Source organism: Penicillium macrosclerotiorum (genome assembly GCF_028827735.1).
Source record: "Penicillium macrosclerotiorum strain IBT 26536 chromosome Unknown utg000008l_segment0_segment0, whole genome shotgun sequence".
Classification (NCBI taxonomy): Eukaryota; Fungi; Ascomycota; class Eurotiomycetes; order Eurotiales; family Aspergillaceae; genus Penicillium; species Penicillium macrosclerotiorum.
In genome coordinates this window covers 2,085,134-2,103,899 of record NW_026643087.1, presented here as the reverse complement: position 1 = coordinate 2,103,899, position 18,766 = coordinate 2,085,134, and the positions used below count along the sequence as shown (strand labels likewise).

General features: G+C 50.4%; 5 protein-coding genes across 5 annotated transcripts; 4 read left to right on the top strand and 1 right to left on the bottom strand.

Moving 5' to 3' along the window:
• Window positions 1–1,482: 1,482 nt before the first annotated feature.
• N7462_008928 (uncharacterized protein) lies at window positions 1,483–4,862 on the top strand (the record flags this gene model as incomplete). The annotated part of the gene is made up of 5 exons (XM_057080642.1): window positions 1,483–1,557; window positions 1,610–2,077; window positions 2,141–2,615; window positions 2,677–3,492; window positions 3,556–4,862. The coding sequence occupies 5 exons, from the start codon at window positions 1,483–1,485 to the stop codon at window positions 4,860–4,862; spliced, it is 3,141 nt and encodes a 1,046-aa protein (XP_056930970.1).
• Window positions 4,863–9,351: 4,489 nt separating this feature from the next.
• Window positions 9,352–10,779, top strand: N7462_008927 (uncharacterized protein; the record flags this gene model as incomplete). Its single annotated transcript, XM_057080641.1, has 1 exon — window positions 9,352–10,779. One exon carries the CDS (start codon window positions 9,352–9,354, stop codon window positions 10,777–10,779), a length of 1,428 nt encoding a protein of 475 aa, XP_056930969.1.
• A 1,032-nt stretch (window positions 10,780–11,811) lies between these two features.
• Window positions 11,812–12,441, bottom strand: N7462_008926 (DUF3602 domain-containing protein; the record flags this gene model as incomplete). The annotated part of the gene is made up of 3 exons (XM_057080640.1): window positions 11,812–11,972; window positions 12,105–12,308; window positions 12,402–12,441. The coding sequence occupies 3 exons, from the start codon at window positions 12,439–12,441 to the stop codon at window positions 11,812–11,814; spliced, it is 405 nt and encodes a 134-aa protein (XP_056930968.1).
• Window positions 12,442–15,545: 3,104 nt separating this feature from the next.
• N7462_008925 (L-rhamnonate dehydratase) lies at window positions 15,546–16,981 on the top strand (the record flags this gene model as incomplete). Its single annotated transcript, XM_057080639.1, has 3 exons — window positions 15,546–15,644; window positions 15,721–15,943; window positions 16,008–16,981. Coding segments are annotated over 3 exons (1,296 nt in total), but the record flags the coding sequence as incomplete, so codon positions are not given.
• Window positions 16,982–17,603: 622 nt separating this feature from the next.
• N7462_008924 (SDR family NAD(P)-dependent oxidoreductase) lies at window positions 17,604–18,642 on the top strand (the record flags this gene model as incomplete). The annotated part of the gene is made up of 4 exons (XM_057080638.1): window positions 17,604–17,672; window positions 17,757–18,025; window positions 18,097–18,514; window positions 18,592–18,642. 4 exons carry the CDS (start codon window positions 17,604–17,606, stop codon window positions 18,640–18,642), a joined length of 807 nt encoding a protein of 268 aa, XP_056930966.1.
• Window positions 18,643–18,766: the final 124 nt, after the last annotated feature.

Genomic DNA, 18,766 nt, shown 5'->3' with positions numbered 1-18,766 from the left:
GGACTGCAAGTGGTTCACGTGCCGTGGAAGCTGTCAAAAAACCTGGAGGCTGGAGTTCTACTAGGATTTATGATAGGGTAGCTCGAGCTGGGCTGGCCGTGCAACTTAATACATATGATGCGAGGTTTGGGTCAGCTCTAGATCCATTCATACAATATTTAGAATGAGAACTTATAGGGATTTACTGGATAAGATAATATTGATATATATATATAAACTTAGGAAAAAGCTAATTTTCCTATAATGTATATTGTTATCAAACAATTGAACCCATGACACTTGATGCTATTCGGGTAAACCTCGGATACGAATCGTACGCATTACGTATACAAATATCGGACCCTGGATATATGGTCTAGAGATATGACGCGATCGGATCTCATTTATCGATATCTACTTATTATACGCTGTAATAATTACATTAATACTAATATAGAAGAAGAATCTCCCTTTCTTGCAAACTGAATCTCTTTCAGATTCAGTTATTGAACCATACACCCTTATTTTTATTCCTTGATTCTATAACGATCCAATATTGCTATTGATTCTTTCATTACTTGACCAACAGGCCGCTAACATGTAAGTAGCACCCTAACAATTTAGTTCTATCCCTTTCGTTATATAATATAAGTCCTCTCTAAATTCTCCTAACTTTTACCCACATTTTTACTTTGATTTGCTTGTCTTCCATGAAATTTTTTCGCGAAACTCAGCTCCTAGTCTCTATTCAATTCTCGTAATTCCAAGTTTCTCCCGTACAGTCGACTAGATAGTACTTCATGACTCAAACTAGAAAAGCTTTGACTACTGAATATTGCCGCAGGGCCGAGGTGAGAAAGGGGGGGTCCGATACTTTACTGACATCCCTGTACGTAGACACAAACATACATGCTAATACCCCGCATTGAATATCTGCAGGGAATACGAATACGAATCTGTTGTTTCCAGAACCTATGTGCACTTAATTCCCGCTTTCTCATGCCGAATAACATCCACCTGCCCATCTAAATGTGTCTCTATGTGATACGAATACGACATTGTTGCTTGCAGAACACTTGTGCACTGAAGGTTCGCTTACTATATTGAGGAAAATATCAAATCTACATGTCCCCCCGCACGGGATGTGGGCCATGCAACCCCCGGGGCTCTTTAGACTCCGCACTAGACCGGGTTCCCCGCGGGGGTGAAGAAGGGGTCACTGTAGGCTCGGTCGAGTTTCATACCGAGTTTCGATAATTCCAGTGCGCTCGGTTCTCACAAAAGTCTTGGAAAATATTTCAATTCCCATTTCTGTAAGTATTAACATGCTTAGCGCCTTAAATAGTGGGGTAGGTAATATATACTAGACCTTGACAGTCCCCTCTCCATGTGTTCTACCTGCCCCAAGCCGGGCACTAATCCACTAGCCAGAAATTTGTCATATGAGAACAGACGATCATTGCTGTCATCAGTGATCTCATCGTCGGTATGAAATAGCCCGAAATGGCGGAAATCCCTATCGGAATTGCCGATATTTTTGAATATAAAGCTTCATATGAGGCGTCACTTGCGATTACTGTTAGCATTATACTACTTGGAGCACTACACGCCAAGCGCTGAATCACCACAGATTAAGCCAGACCCGTGTATCATGTGGAAAGTTGCTTCAAAGCTACTCGGTCTACTGGTGCTCCTGCAGCATACAGTCGCCGATACAGATGATCAAACTTCAGCACAGGTGAACCGAGGCACGTTTGACAATCCTGCATCGCGCCTACGCCCTCGATTTCGATACTGGCTACCAGATGCTGGCGTTGATGTGGAGATAGTGCAAGAAAATATAAAGTCTTCCGGAGCGATCGGTGCTGGTGGGGTCGAGTTCCTACCGTTCTATAACTATGGCGGTGAATTGAGTGCAGCACCTGAAGGCTCCAACTGGAGCAAAGATGGGTTTGGCACTCCAACATACCATAAAATGTTTTTGGCAGCCTTGAAAGCTCATAAGGAAGCTGGATTGGCCATGGACTTCCCATTGGGTCCAAATCAAGGCCAGGGTGTGCCAGCAGACCCGACAGATGAAGGATTGCAGTGGGATCTTGTAAGTTCCCGGCAGCCAGAAACTTAACGTTCCATAATGGCTTATCGAATAATCTCGATGTAGGAACCCTTCTCGGTAGTAGTGCCACAGAGTGGGAAATACGAGGGAGTAATTCCTGGATGGGGATCTGGTGAACTTATTGCACTCGTATCTGCTGAAGTTGTCTCTACAAAAAACATCAGCATGGATACTAGCGCCACAGCCTCTTTTCTGGGAACAGGCCAAAGCTCCTACTTGCATCTGACTTTGAAGAGTGGTACCCTCGAAAATTGGGCACACAAGGTGTCTTCGGCTGGGCATTTATCGCTCGAGCTGCCTACGACATCGTTATCCTATCGACTATTCGCCTTTTATCAACTTCAAACTCATAACAAAAACCTTGAATATGCCAATAGTGAGGGAACTACAATCTGGGATAATGGCTCATATGTTGTGGATCATTACAGTGCGCACGGTGCTCGAACAATCACCAAGTTCTGGGAGAAATACATACTCCCAGGTGAAGTGAAAGACCTCTTGATGGAAGTTGGAAACTATGGTACATTGTGCTCTCTTTCCAAGGACCAGGCAATCATCGTTGTACTGACATACTCATTCAGGCTGGGAGGACAGCATAGAAATCCTGTCGAATATCTCCTGGACCCCCTCGTTGCCCGAACTCTTCCAGTCGATATACGGATATGATCTGAAACCGATGCTTCCCCTCATAATGTACGGCGACAATAACATCAATACACAAAGTAGTAATCCAGGCGATATTCAATGCGTCCTGGATACTCCAAGCCAAGGTCTAGGCTACGTCAATGATTTCCGAGGAGCCCTCGTCGCCGGATACCGCACCTACCTCCAAGAATTGACCGAATGGGTAAACAAGGAGTTGAAACTGCAGATGTCCGCCCAAGTGTCCTATAATCTGCCCATGGACATGGAAGCAAACATCCCATTCGTGAACGCGCCCGAGTGCGAGAGCTTGCAATTTAACAGCAACATCGACGGCTACCGGCAGTTTACCGGGCCTGCCAATCTCGCAGGCAAGCGGGTGATCTCGAATGAGATGGGCGCAGTCATGCTGGAAGCTTATAATCTGCCACACAGCGAGCTTCTTTCGTACATCAATCGCGCTATCGTCGGAGGTGTCAACCAGGTTGTCTTGCACGGGCAGTCGTATACTGGCAATTACTACGGCACGACCTGGCCGGGATACACTGCGTTTCAGTATCTTTTCTCGGAGCTTTATTCAGATAAGCAGCCATCATGGAACCATGGACTTGGCGATGTGTTGAATTATACGGCCCGCGTGCAGTATCTTCAGCAATCGGGCGTGCCACGCATCGACGTGGCTATCTATAACAAGGTGTCTGCTACCAATGCGAATTTCCCGACACTGTATCCATCTAAAGATCTGATTCATGCCGGTCAGTTTATGTTTTCTAGAAACTTTACAACTATCAAAAGTTATTAATCAACCACAAATATAGGATACACATACACCTATCTCTCGCCAGATAACTTCGCTCTTCCACAGGCCAAGGTTCAAAATGGCATCCTCGGCCCTGACGGTCCTGCATATAAGGCTATGGTGATTACGAGCAACAGCAACTTAACGCTCGAAAGCGTACGCTATATACAGAAATACGCTCGCTCTGGGCTACCAATAATCCTGAGTGGTGGCGATCCAGGTGTTTACTCGACGCATGATGATAGCAATACACCTGTCGTTCAGAAAGCCATCCAGAATCTGAAAAAGTCGCGGAATGTATACAGCGTGTCCGAAGGAGCAGTCGCTTCTAAGCTTCAATCGCTCGGACTGGAGCCACAAGTTGCCGTGCAGACAAATGGGACCTGGTACTCGACGTGGCGGGAAGACGCACAGCACGCGATGGACCACGCCTTCGTCTTCTGCGATGGCCCCGGATCGACAGGTACTGTTGAAATTGCCAGTACCAAAACGCCCTTCTTCATGGACCCATGGACCGGACAGCAAAAGCCGGTGCTCAATTACATCCGCCACGGGAACCGGGTCTCAATTCCACTCAGCCTGGCAGCCAACCAGACTGTCGTGATTGCGTTCACTAACAGTGATAACGGCTCCGTAGAGCACATTGCCCAAATGCCTACATCAATTCTCGGATACGATGTCTCCCAGGACGGCGGCTTGACCTTGCATGTATCGGCTAGCAAGAGCAGCCAATCTCTCGTTTTGTCGAATGGCACCCGTGTGCGCCTTCCAGCTACGAATATCGCTGCAGCAACCACCCTATCGAGTTGGACCCTGACAGCAGAGCACTGGGAGGCACCGTCCAATATCTCCGACGTCACTATTGTCGCCAGGAAACATAATACCACCCACCACCTATCCTCCCTGGTCTCTTGGACTCAGATTGGCGGCCTGAAGAATGCGTCCGGACTGGGCTACTATTCGACCTCCATATCTTGGCCCCCAGTTTCTGGCACCGCCGACGGCGCCTATCTCGTGCTGCCAGCAATTTCTCACGCCGCACGGGTATACGTCAACGGGCAAAAAGTGCCCCCCGTTGACTTGGCAGCGCCACGCGTGGACCTTTCATCTTACCTGAAACGCGGCGCTAACGAGATATCAGTTGTCGTGCCGACCACGATGTGGAACTATATCCGGAGCATTATCGGTCAGATAGAAAGTTCGGGCATCCCCGTTCAGTCGGTATTGACAGCTGTTGAGGGAGAGTTGCCTCCGATCAGTGATAATGGCTTGGTTGGAACAGTATCCTTGATACCTTATATATCATGCAGTACCAATACTATTTAGCGCAGAGAAGAAAAAGAGGGAAAGGCGCATGACCCTCTTCCTCCACTTCTGGAGGATCACAAAATTAGTGTTCCTCTTCTTTGTTCAAGATATATGTGCTTCCATACGACTCCGTTGTAGGAAATAGATACTAGAAAATAAACCAAAAACACAGTCTAGACTTAGAGTCGCAACTTCTCATCATTGTTGGTGTTCAAGCAGTCGTACGGCGGCGATGACTCCCGCCGTCCCTGGTCGCTTAGGTCGAACGGAAGATATGTATGTCCGTGGCACACTATTGGTTTCTTTATGTGAACAAGACAAGTTTTGTCTTATAACGGTATACAATTTGGGAAAACAGGTAGTCAGTGTCAGGCATGTTGTTCTCCAATTTCAGATACAAGTGTTTATATAATTGCTGGGCAAAGAAGAGTGATTTCTCATCCGGTTCTGGATGTAGTGATCAACAATTTCCAGTGTCGTCCGGACGTAGGTAGGAAGTTGCATGATTGTCTAGACTTGCGGTCGCACAGCAGTTTCGGAATAAAAGGGTTGCCTTTTGGCGCCTAATTGACAGAAAGGTTTTCTAAAACACACTATGTTAGTCTAATACAGCTTCTCCAAATATTGGGGCGCTATGTAGACCCTCGAGATGACTAGACACCAGCAGTGGATCGTTGCTTGTTATATCGGAATGCTAAGCCCTCTAATATTGGTTGGTCAGTTGGTTGGTACTACCGGCAAAAATGGTAGGCGAATTCTTAGCGACTGTAAACCTAGCAATGGGGCAACCCAAAAAAGGGCCTTCCTCGCTGGGAATATGATTTCAATCGCGGATTCCTTTCTCATATTTTCTGGCCTCAAGCACAAGTGAAAAAAAGAGAAGAAAAAAGAGCCCCCACCCCCATCACCCTTGTGCGAACAGTGTCCTTTGCGGCTTACTTGATTTCGCAGCGAGCTGTCTGAGCTCTGTAGCCGCCGAATGCAGAAAAAGGAGCATGGGCCATCATATGACCGGAGTGTGTAAGGCGAGCGGGGGTATGTCAGCAGAATAGTGAAACACAACGCCGGTATTGGTTGTCTTGACGAGGGTAGTCCTCGCAGCCCACGGAGTAGCAATGAAGGGACCGCCAGTGATCATACCCGAGAACTGGTTGGAAAGCCATGAAAGATGATATGCGTGTTCTAGAGTACATATACCTAAAGCAGTTATCGAACAAGGGGGGTGATTATAGGGAATGTACAAGCGAGAGAGAAAGGGTCAGTTCATTGAAGGATTGCAGGATGCACGGGCTTTTTGAGAGCAATCAACAACACAGGAGCGGTCGCCACGGTCGCAGGATAAGAAACAGCTCAGGCCATTTCATTTCCTAATAGTGGCGTTGCAGGGATCATTTGTGATTCTAGTGGTACAGATACTAGATTCAGTAAGAGGGCCAAAGACATCGGAGCGATCCATCAAAAGGATACCTCGTTTCTGATCGAGATCATAAAAAGAGGTCAGAAAACTCAGAGATTACGGAGGCTAGTCAGCACAAATCCGGTGATGTCGAATGACCGGCAATTTCTGGCGAGTGGAGGCTAGTAATGATTCAAGACACCTCAGAACGGCCATGATCCCCGACTCCGTCCAGGTGTCTGTAGGCGAAGAGAGTAACCATATCGGGCGCATAGGCAGGGCTGTCGGTTACAAGACCCGAGAAACGTGGCGCATGTCAATGACGACGGCGCCGAGCGCTCTGGCTTGTCCATGGGGCGCCATATCCTTAATTGGGAGGTGGTGGTGGGAAGGTGTGTCGCATTGTTTCCGAGCCGAAGGATTAGCGGGGTCGGAGTGGTATGGATGGCAATTTTGGTTCTTTGCAGTGCCAAGAAACAGCATGGAATCTGACAGAAATCAGAAAGTATAATCACAGTAGCTGGCGATGGCATTGGTTTGCTTGTGACCGAAGCGGCCCTGGTGGTTATTGTGTTGTTGAGTGTTCGCAATCCCTGGGTTCTTGTTTACCGAAAGCCATTGGTAGATAAATTGAACTTGCAACGAAGGTTGAAGCTGAACTCGGGATGTGGATCACCCACCATCAGAGCTTGATTCTTAGAAAATTTGAGTTCTAATACGTGTAGGCTCGGCGCCGATGGCCATCTAAGTTTCCTGGCGGGTAATCTGCGACAGCGATTCAGAAAGATCTCACGTCCGAGCTAAGCTGGTCGGGGTCCAAGCGGCCATTCGTCTTCTTCAGAGCCTCAATGACCCTTTGAATCAGACTATAGCCCAGAGCTTTGACTTTACCCTGTATCTTGAACATCCCGATTTACTAGCAAAAAAGTCAAAGCGGTCCCCGACTGGCCCAGGACTTGTATACATAGCTACAGTAAAAAAGACTGACAGCTCTTCGATGGGATCATCGCCAGATTTTCAGATGAGGGATACTGACACTTTCATTTCTAATCTATTACATCGCTAAATCTTAAGGCCTGCCCATATACCATCACGTAGTGATTAGTGACTCGGCATCACTTTCATTATAATTGTCTTCTCTTCCACCCACAACTCCGATATCCTAGTCGTGTATGAGCCGTCTAGGTGGACTAGTGGATTTCATTTGCTCGAGAGGACGCGCAAGTTGCCCGTATTTGTTTGAAGTGGTGGCTTGAATCCCAGTCTCGGTCCATTGTATTGGTCACATCTATGAAGCCCGGGGTACGAAGTTGATCGCTTGGCGTTAGAGGCCAATGCGAAGCCCGGTCATTCAACTGATATCACAACGAGACAGTTAGGAGTTATAGTGCCCCCCTATACTCTGAGATAGCAAGTCAAAGCGGGTACGCGATGACGAGTCCTTACGATGGTGTCCAATTCTATTCGATCCGAGGCTTGCAGAGGCACTTTCAATGCAGCGATAACAGGCTCGGAAAAACCCCCGCGTACAACTCGACCTCTTGACACTAAAACCGTTCTTCGGTTCGAGCTCCTCACGCTTCTGACGTAACTCAACGGTCGCCCCTGTTCTTCTCCACCTTCTCTGTCTGAGCCTTATTTGCTTGACAAATGTCCGGATCCATGTATCAACCGATTCGGTGAGCCCTGGAGCACTCACGATGGACCTATCCTTAGCCAGGCTATCAAGGGGACAACATACCGAAGACCCGCTCTACAAATCTCAGCGCCCAACTATAGAGTAATCAGTTATTGATTTGCTTTTTTAGGGTGAGTCAACAGAGCATGTTGAATAATCACGATCCTCCATGACAAGAAAGCGACAGACACTGGACGGAAGTATAAACGGGCCCACACAACAGGCACCATGGAATCGATGCAGATCACGGCCATGGGGACCGCTACTCACCAATTCCCAGTCCTCCACCAATCATGCCGGAGAAAGATCAACTTTGAACAATTGAGCAGAAAAGATAATATCCCGCGTTTGCCCCGATTTGGAAAACGCATGGCTCGTCCGGGAGTCCACATCCTCGGGGGGCCCGCCAATCAGCAGTGCGCGCCGGCCTTAAGCAGCTTCATGCAGGTCAAGCCCGGCCCCACGCGCGCCAAACGAAATGTGGCAAGACGGCCACTCTGCTTTTGGCCCCCCCGCGGGCTCGCCGGATGTTGTAAATGGGAATATCCTCGCGTACAGGGCCATTGTGCGGGTTGTAAGTTTTAGGAAAGGAGATTCTGTTCAACAGATAAGTGACTTTCTATTTACCGCGGTTCCTAGGAGATCTTCTCCCTGCGGCGAGGATCGTGACTGAATGTGGAAGCATTCCATAGACTCGGGAGTCGAGATTTCCTAGCGATCGGAGTGGAGTATAGAAGAGACTGCGGCTGCCGAATATGACTAGGAGCGCGACCTCAACTAGCTCTGACCGACTAGTGATTGGTTCTTATGAGCGGTGACAAGCTACCGAGCAGAGTTATTACGGTAATAATTTTAGTTCGTCCAACTACGGCGACAACAAGTGAACTAGTTCGTCAATCGAACGAGACCCGCGCGATTATGTCATTCAGTCACAGCGTCTGCATTTACCGGTTTGGGCGATCTGTGGTGCTTGTCTAATGTCGCCTTGTTCCGGCTCCACTTGCGCAAGGTTTGACCAAAAAAAAAATCGACGCAAGAAAAATGAAAATGGAAACGAATCCTCTCCGGGTTTAATGCTGGAAACTGATATTGTAGCTGCCGGCCCCGCTGGAAGAGGAAACGACTGCGATCCAGTGCGATTTGGGCTTGTTGGGAGACGCGTCCTTCCACTCGGCGCTGCCGCTGTCTCGACTTCGTATAGATCGCCAACCATCGCCCGATTTTCATAAGACCACTAGGTTGTCTCGCAAACACTATCGGGACTTTCAATCCACTCTTCGATTTCCAATCTGTGGCTCGCCCCATTCCTTAGATTCGGGCCTGACCTGATCCTCGGTCTGCTACATCGCATACTGCCTCGGTCTCGTCCCGGTCTCGTCCCACTGCGACATGCTCTCGTGGCCGAATAAGCGACCCCGACGAAGAGGCCTGCAATGCGAACAACCGGTACGTTGGCGAATTCGCATCTTACCTTCTCTTTGCAAACTCAAACACAAGCCCGGTCCCCCCGAAGAGCCCCTAGGGCCCATCATGCGAACATCCCGCATGATTCCCGTGGCGCCCTTAAGCCCCTTCCTCCTTCCCTCCCCTTAACCCCCTCGCGCCCGTTGAACCGTGCCGTTCGTGGGTTGTCGTATGTTCGCACGTATCGTGCTGACCTTCCGCTCACTGTTCAGTACGCTGAATCCAGCTGCGCTCACTGCGTGGATTCCAGGATGCTCAGTCGGTATCCTCCGCGCCCTCGCCTGACGCGGTTGGATTCCAAGATCCGGTGTGCTTCACCAATATCCAGTGTCTCATCATCTGCTACATCAGTTGCCTCGACCTCTCCGCCACCCGCCATGACTGACCTGGTACCACAGTCCACTCCGTCCAAGGATGATGAGCAGCCGCCGTCCCCGCAACGGATGCGGCTGCTTCCGGAGATGGAAGACTCCCTACCACTCCAGGATCTCGAGCTTATGATGCATTGGTGCACGACGACCTATCGGTCCATGGCCCGGGACCGGTCCGCCGAGGCGCTGTGGCAGGTAGCCATTCCTCAACTCTCACTGCGCTTTCCGGCGCTTCGGCATGGGTTGCTTGCTCTATCGGCTCTTCAGTTGGCAGGCGCCACGTCGAGGGGAGAGCGCAAATGGAGATATTTGGCCTCGGCGCGGGAGCATCAAACACATGCCCTGACCGGCATCAACAGTAACAACGCTGAGAACCTGACGACGGCGCAGTGCAATGCCTCGTTTGCCTTGTGCTGCGTGTTACTGGTCTTTTCGTTTGGATATTGTTTGACTGACGACTCGGACGAGGACACTGACGATCGGGGCCCGCCTGATGTTTTGGACGAGTTTCTTGAGGTCTTCGAGCTGACACGGTGGCTCGTGGGCGCTATGATGACCACCATAGATCGTGTCTCCGCCGGAGAGTTGTACCCGCTTGTCCGGCCGGACGAAGCGCGGCCCACGATGCCGGATATGTCGCGCCTCGTCATCCTCTCCTTGCGGCGGCACAATACCATCGAGGCGGAGCGGAATCCCGCCCACGAGACGGACGTGTATGACCAGGCGCTCGAACATCTACGCTATTCGTTGGAGCGGCTGATGAACGGCGGCGAGCCAAAGGACTTTGCCTTCTGCTGGACTTACCGCATCCCGGTCCGGTTCCAGGATCTCGTCCGAGAACGGCAGCCGTTCGCCCTGGTCGTGCTCGCTCATTACGCAGTTGTGCTGCACCACCTGCGCGAGTCGTGGTGGATGGGTAACTGGGGAGCTCGGATTCTCCGGGAGATCGTGGACTCCCTGGAGCCTGAATGGCAGGAATTGATCAGCTGGCCCCTCGACGCGACCGGCTGTTTGTCTGAGGATTAACAGTTGATAGGGTGCTATCGGAGACCAGTGCAATTCCCTTTCTCAAGACGATCTGCTCGCAGGCGAGCATGTCAAACCCTACTGGCGCCCGATATCGAAAAGCCGTGACGTGACAACTCTATGCTTTCGCACCACGACAAACGAAGTGAGAAACTACCATGAGGCAAGATTCAGTCCATATGGCCAGGGGTTCACCGCCATAGTTCCGAGTTAGGGTCGCTCGCAAGCCACATTATCCCCATCTTTCTAGGGGCATCGAGTAATAATGAGCAATGGCCGTTTGGCCATTGCCCGTCCCAGCATGTTGCGTTTGCATTTTCAGCTTGCAGCTGCATTTTCACATCTCAGCTGCATTTTCACATCTTTGCATTCGCGCCCGGCACATGCCGAGAAGGGTTGCGACTATTGTATATAATGAGTCATGAGAGCGTGTTATTAGGATAGACCAAATCCCAGTACTGGAGCGAACGGGCACTATTGTCGGTCGCCCGCCACCGGAAACCCATGCGCCAGAGAAAATATTGACACTGAAAAGTAGCCACAAATAGAAAGAGAAAGAAAAGGGCGCAGAAAACCAAAACAAGCATAACGCCGAACCCCAGTCCAACACCGCACGCCGTGAAAACCCAATGGCCGATGGTAGACTTGGGAGACCGGGTATTGTGGCCCCATCGGCCGTGCAGTAGTAGTGCCCTCGGCGTCGCCAACGTAACAAAGTACCAGCCGATCGCAGCGCAAAAGATAAGAATCGACAAGAAGCAAACCTGGATGATAAGGATAAGATAGCCCTGGAACTTCCCCCGCAGCGCTAGTTCAGCTCTTCCGGTCATGTCTGTTGGTCCTCGCAACGACACCATCCTGTCCGCACAGTGGGCAGCGCAGATTGTTCAAAGTGAATGGTCGTTTTGCGATCGCCTTGTACCATAACCGAATATACGCCTGCCGCCAGATTTCCCATGAGGCACGCCTTTTATCTCTGTCCTACGGCGGGAAAGAGGAGGCGATCATCCCCGTGATCACCACAGCCCTGTCTCAATTATTCGCCGACGCCTCGCGGCGCAACCCCTGTCGCTCGTGCTCGATCTCCCGAATGCGATCCTTCGACTGGGTGCGCACGCGCATCAATTCAGCCTCCTGCTTGCGCGCTCGCTCTTCCTCCTCCGCGGTCGGGATATACGCGTTCGCAGCGCCGCCTGTTCCCGCAGAACCAGCATGTCAGTTAAACCGTGGCCCGACTCGTCGACATATTTCGCAACTAGGGGGGCAAGAGGGACGAGGTGATGCCGCAAATTGCACAAAGCACTAGAGGGGGGAATATTGCATACCTCGACCCGTATGGTGGGGCAGTTGCTCCGCCCGTAGCGGCGGCGACTCGACGTCCTGGCTCTCGCGCGCGATCTCCGGCCGTTCGGGGTCATTGTGGACCATGTTGCCAGAGCCGCCACGGCCGGTGGTATAGACTTCTTGCTTGATGGTCGGGGTGACGAGGTCCTTGGGCGAAGTTGTGTTCTGCTGCGGGAAGATGTTGCCTGGGTTGGAGAGGGAAGAGAGACCCCCAATGTCAGACAGGGGCCTTTTGATGTGCGCACTGCGGGAGAAGAGTCAAAGGAAAGGAAACCTACCGGCACCGCCCCGGCCATAGGAGATGTTTCGATTGCTCATGGCAGGCAATGTGTGAGAAGGTGAGATTGTGGGTGCGGCGAGGATCGAGGGGGTTTGGGGCTTTCGGGAGTGGGGGAGACGGCAGATTCTGTTTCCGCCCCTGTGATCACGCCCGGTCTCTTGTGATGTCTTGCGGTGTGGAAATGAGAGGAAGAAGGTCTCAGGGGGGAGGATGTGCGTTCCTGTTCGCCCGCTTGTTTCTCGCTGTCGATGGCGCAAAGCCCTGCGGTCACCGGGCCCTGAAATCTTTTCCGTGCCAAGCAGTCTGCCCGATGAGGTCATGGACCTGGACGCATCGGGAAAGAAAGGGTTTCCCATTTTCTTCTATTCTTAACTACAGCGTACGTGATAGCCAGCTGACACCAACAAAAATATTCAAGCGTCCAATGGCTCCTAAGGCTGGCTGAAGATTCGGTGAAAGTACCGATACTTTCCCAATAGAACGAGAGCCAAGCCGATGCCGAGGTTCGCTGTTGCTCAGGGCTGAGCCCTTGGCTATTGTTGTTGTAGGTGCCAAGCTTGCCAGGCCGGTTAGAGCGGCCATTTCGCTTGATATAGCCGTGGCATTCGTTATACTCACTCGTCTGATATCTGCCAGCTGGGCGAGGGGCTTTGAAAACCTCGAGTCCACCGCGATACTGGTGGCTACTGCCAAGAAGGCAGCTGGAACAGGGATCGACAAATGCTTTTCCGAGAATTATGACGGGAGCCTCTGTAATATTTCCGACTCAGTATGTGAGCTTCAACAGCATTTATACGCCATTTTGAAACTTCCGTCACACTTGGTGCATTGGAGAAATATATCTCAACTAACACTGACACTGGCTTTGCTGCTTTTGAGTCAGCATAACTCTGATTTATTCTGCACGAAGTTAGTATAATCAATCCTATATATCAAGCATGAACAGATTATATTTCCACCCTGGTCCAGCCTTGTCGTACAAGTTCTTATCATCATTCCCATACAACATGGCTTGCTCCATGTGAACTTAGTAGTATTATCATGATCCATGTATTTAATTGACTTTTGACTCATGAAACATCGAATCTTCCAATAACGGTATACTCTGCTGACTCACTCTCTGTTGGTCTTGTATGTCTCTCCCTTGCATCTCAATGCGAAATGCCAGACCGAGGAAACAGTCACCGAACCTCAATCGATATTAAATGAACCCGTCCATCCTGTTTTGATGGCTCTTTCACAGACCTAGAGATCGAGATTACTGATGCATTGGAAGGGGTAGAAAAGGATGATGTGATGGCGATCAAGCTTGCAGGCAAGACACATCAAGCCGGCTACATCATAGATGTGAAACCAGAGTTGAAGATGGCCTCCGATCACACCCCCCACGACATATGCATGGTAATTCGTGGATAGGAGTTTCTTAAACTGCATCCGCAGTGCGGTTCCCTTCTGGACCACAAGAAAGAATATTACTGACTTTTCTGCATTTATGCCAACAATGCTGCCCTGCAGTTCGCGATCCGATCTATCTTTGCGACCTCGGATCCAAACTGGAATTATACCCGTACAATTAGTACAATATCTATCTGGACGACCATGATCGATTTCAAATTCAATAATGATTGGCATGTGAGCGTTCGGTGCCCGAGAATGGACAACCCTGCGATCATGATCACTGCCAAACAGTATGCTAGTCACAGCTTTGGGCTGTGAAATGGGGTATGCCCATTCGTCAAATCCAGCGTCGGGCATGATGACCAGCTCAATTGCGGTCAAGACCACCAATCGACTTATTCCTCTTTATGTTAGACGGAATCGAAAGCACCTAAACGATGACGGTTTTCATGTCGCAAATCGCACTCTCACCCTGCATGCGAAACAGGTATACAGCACTCAGGCTAAGAGGCAAGCTAATCAGCCCAGCATAAACGACGAATTTGTTTCGGTCAACCCTTCGAATTCCGTCGGTCATACTCATCTGCAAAAAGTTTGTGAAAAATTCAAAGAAGTCACCATCCCGAGATTGACCAAATATACATAGAACATGGAAAATAAGCAGCACTGCTCGCATTGAAGCTTGAGATAAGACATTTACCTCCATGGGGCACGACAAGCCTACGAAGTTTGACTACAATTATGCTCCCGGTTAAAATCTCAGTCCTGCGAAAATAGCCTGAAAGGTATTCTGGGCGTATTTAGATCCGCATTGGGGATTACAACTGATATATTCTCTCTGGAATTCGCCAATGCTCTAATGGATGGGCCCATTACTTCTACCAGCTAGGGTACGGTAAATTGCAACTCAGGCGGATCGAGTGAGAATCGATAAACCTTCTAGCAAGACGTTCATAGCTTTTGGCCCGCTCGGCAGCTCGAAAGTGACATGCCAGCCAGGGCCAAGAGCATGAGGGTCGGCTGAGCCGAGGTGGATAAGTGGACACAACACCGGGGCATCTCCGAGAGATACGTCACGGGACTTATCACGGGACGTGAACATGGGGGATTTTCAGGCCTGAGGCCACAACCCCCGCGTTTTCCCCACCGACACGAGACACGAGACACCAGAGCAGCGGGAGTTTGATCGTGTCACTGGGACGGAGCCCAGTTGAATTGCCGAGAAAAAGGCAGTCAATCTATATATATTATGCCTAGAGTGTACTGCTTCTTTTATAGATTCTTCTAATTTCATTGCGAGCATGGCTTGGTCAAATTGGACCGATCCACACTGCGCTAAATGTATACAAGGCGCAGCGATCCATCATTCTCCCCCGCAGTTCCATTTCCGAGACCAGTGATTCCAGTTCCTAATTTTCCTCCAAGAAGAGACACGATCATGAATTAGGCAAAACGCAGACGGCCTGTCAAAACAGTATGTCCAGCCCGAGCGGCAACTGAATTTCCCGCCGCGTCGTACTGGGCTCCGCCTCTCGGGTCAGCAATGCCCCGAGGCCTCGGGTTTCCCCTCGATGCCGCACGACCGCAATACCGATTGAAAAACTATCGGAATCCCCACGGAGTTGCTGCTGATTTTAATTTCTAATTCTTCCTCTTTCTTTCTTTCTCTTGTGTTCTCCTCTGATCCCGTATTCGTGCGAGAGGTTGAATTGCTTGTATTAAATCGTTTGCCCTATCACCCAGATCTTCCACCAACATGGGTTCCACCACAGAGTTCCCCCGCATCAAGGAGATTCGCACTTTCGTTATTGATGGTGTAGGCTCCGGCGGTGACTATCACAATGTATGGGCTCAATGAATCTGTGAAAGAGACAGTGGATCTCCCAAAATTCTATAAAAATACTGACTCTCTGGGACAGGTCAAGGGTGGCCACTGGCTCATCGACAGCAACATTTCGACCCCCATGACCAAGTGGGCACAGTATCGTGGCTCGCGCACTTCATGGGGTATCAATGTTCTGGGATCCTTCTGTGTTGAGATCGAGGCTACCGACGGCACCAAAGGCTTTGCGACTGGCTTCGGTGGCCCTCCTGCCTGCTGGCTGGTGCACCAGCATTTTCAGCGCTTCCTGATCGGCGCTGGTACGACTCCAGATTATCTCGCTTGTTAAGTAGATGACTAGGCTAACATGAGCCTGATTGACAGATCCCCGTGACACCAACAACCTTTTCGAGAAGATGTATCGTGCCTCCATGTTCTACGGCCGCAAGGGTCTCCCAGTCGCCGTGATCTCGGTCATTGATCTGGCCCTGTGGGACTTGCAGGGTAAGATCCGGAATGAGCCTGTCTACAAGCTCATTGGTGGAGCCACTCGGGATCGTTTGGACTTCTACTGCACCGGTCCCCAGCCTGCGTCCGCCAAGGCCATGGGATTCACTGGTGCCAAGGTGGCCCTACCGCACGGCCCGGATGAGGGCACCGAGGGTCTGCTGAAGAACGTCGAATATCTCCGTCTGCAACGTGCCAGCGTGGGACCCGATTTCCCACTCCGTGTGGACTGCTACATGTCATTGACCGTTCCCTACACTATCCAGCTCGTCAAGCGTTGTGAGGCTCTCGGCCTGGATATTGACTGGTGGGAGGAGTGTCTCTCTCCCGATGACTTCGACGGCCACGCGCTCCTGAAGCGTGCCCACCCCACAGTCAAGTTCACCACCGGCGAGCACGAGTATTCCCGCTATGGCTTCCGCAAGCTGGTTGAGGGCCGTAACCTTGACATCATTCAGCCTGATGTCATGTGGGTTGGCGGTATGACTGAGCTATTGAAGGTGTCCGCCCTCGCCGCCGCATATGATATCCCCGTTATCCCCCACGCCTCCGGCCCCTACTCCTACCACTTTGTTGTCTCCCAGTCCAACAGCCCCTTCCAAGAATATCTGGCCAACTCTCCCGATGGCAAGACCGTTGAGCCGGTATTCGGTAACCTCTTCCTGAACGAGCCCATTCCTACCAACGGATTCCTCGACGTTTCAATTCTGGACAAGCCCGGATTTGGCCTGGAGCTGAATCCCGCTGCGCCTTTGATCCCTGCCTCTGCCCTGCTTACCCCTGCTCCGCAGAAGAGCCTTCGCGCTCCTGATGACAAAGTTGCTAATGGCACTGTCGAAGAAGGCCATTGATTTTAGAAAAACGGTGTAAACATTCTGCTTGTTTTGTTTTTCATTCTCCGTTGCTTGACCCTCACGAACTGTTTACTTTTTGAACCATGATGTTTCTGTACATAAATAGCATCAATAGCTCAATCCAATAGACTGAACTGATATCTGTCTAACGTTGAATTTTCTGGACAAAAACATGTGAACAAGCTACATAAAAAAGGAAATCCCCGTACAGTTCAGTAAAATGTCAGAAAGCTCTCTCAATGGAGGTTTGAATCAGCCAAACTTCCCCCTACCGGAGTCTGACCGACCAAGAATTTCCACCAAACACATGCATTTATGTTCTGCGTCGGCCGAATGACACGCCTCGGAGTTGCCGGCTCGCGTTGCCCCTCCTTCTGGGGCTCGGGTGAACATCATCGCGAGACCCCGAAATCTTATCGGCGGGGCGGTTCCGCAAAAAAAATCCCCGGCGCAGCTCCCCGCGAAGTTAGCTGTCGAACAAGCCAGATTTCATTACTTCGAGGGGCATTTCAGAAGTCAGACCATATCACATTTTTGCAGATTTAGGCGCACTCTTAATTCTACAACCTGTGTCAGCCCCTGTCGACTCGTTCTTTTCTTTCGTTCAATTTCCATCACAATGCCCCTCCCGCAATTACTGGTCGGCAAGGTTGCGGCCATCACCGGAGGTCTCACCGGCATTGGAAGGGTATGCTCTAACTTTGCCTTCTCAATGTGACGATTCCCTGAATCCTGGCGCCCGGAAAACTAATGCTCTTTTGTGTCTCTCCAGGCCATTGCGCTCGAGTATCTCCGCCATGGCGCCAATGTCGCAATCAGCCATCTGGGAGGTCCGAAAGAAGATGACCTGTTGGAAGCGATGCGCAAGGATGTGAGCGAAATCGAGGCTGGTGCTGAGAAGAGCCGCTTCATTGCGGTCTCGGGCGACATCTCCCAGCCCGAGACAGGACGCAACTTCGTTGCCAAGACGGTGGAAGCGTTCGGGCGGTTGGACGTATTTGTGAGCAACGCGGGCGTTTGCCAATTTGCAGATTTTCTAGAGTGAGTCTTACAGAGTGGGGATGACTTGGGATGAAACATCGGACCGGTTTAATCTAACATTTTCTGTGAAGACTTGAACCCTCTCTCCTCAACCACACAGTCTCCACAAACCTTTCAGGCGCGTTCTTTGCCACCCAAGCAGCGGCGCGGCAAATGGCTCTGGTGCAGTCTCCTCCTGGGGGCTCAATTATTGGAATAAGTTCCATCTCGGCGCTTGTTGGAGGAGGCGAGCAGACTCATTACACACCCACTAAGGCCGGTGTGCTGAGTCTGATGCAATCGTGCGCGGTAGCATTGGGCAAATATGGCATCCGTTGCAATGCGCTCCTCCCGGGGACAATCCGCACCCAGCTAAATGACGCCGATATGGCGGACCCGGTGAAGCGAACATATATGGAAGGCCGTATTCCACTGGGCAGACTCGGCCAGCCCCCAGACTTGGCTGGCCCAGCAGTCTTCCTGGCCTGTGATGAATTGAGCAGCTATGTGGTAAGTCCTATCGCTCACTATGGAGTACCCATTATAATGGTTTAAATTCTTTTCTAACCTCTATTTTCTTACTTTAGACTGGAGCCCAACTCCTGGTTGATGGTGGGCTATTTGTGAATCTTCAGTAGGTATGATACAAAGCGGTTGAATCTTGTATTGGTATTCGCAGAAATAAATAACGATTTTTCATTTTCACATTTGTTGCATCACATCCTAGCCTTGAGTCCAATTTAGTTGACGCTTTCAATGGGA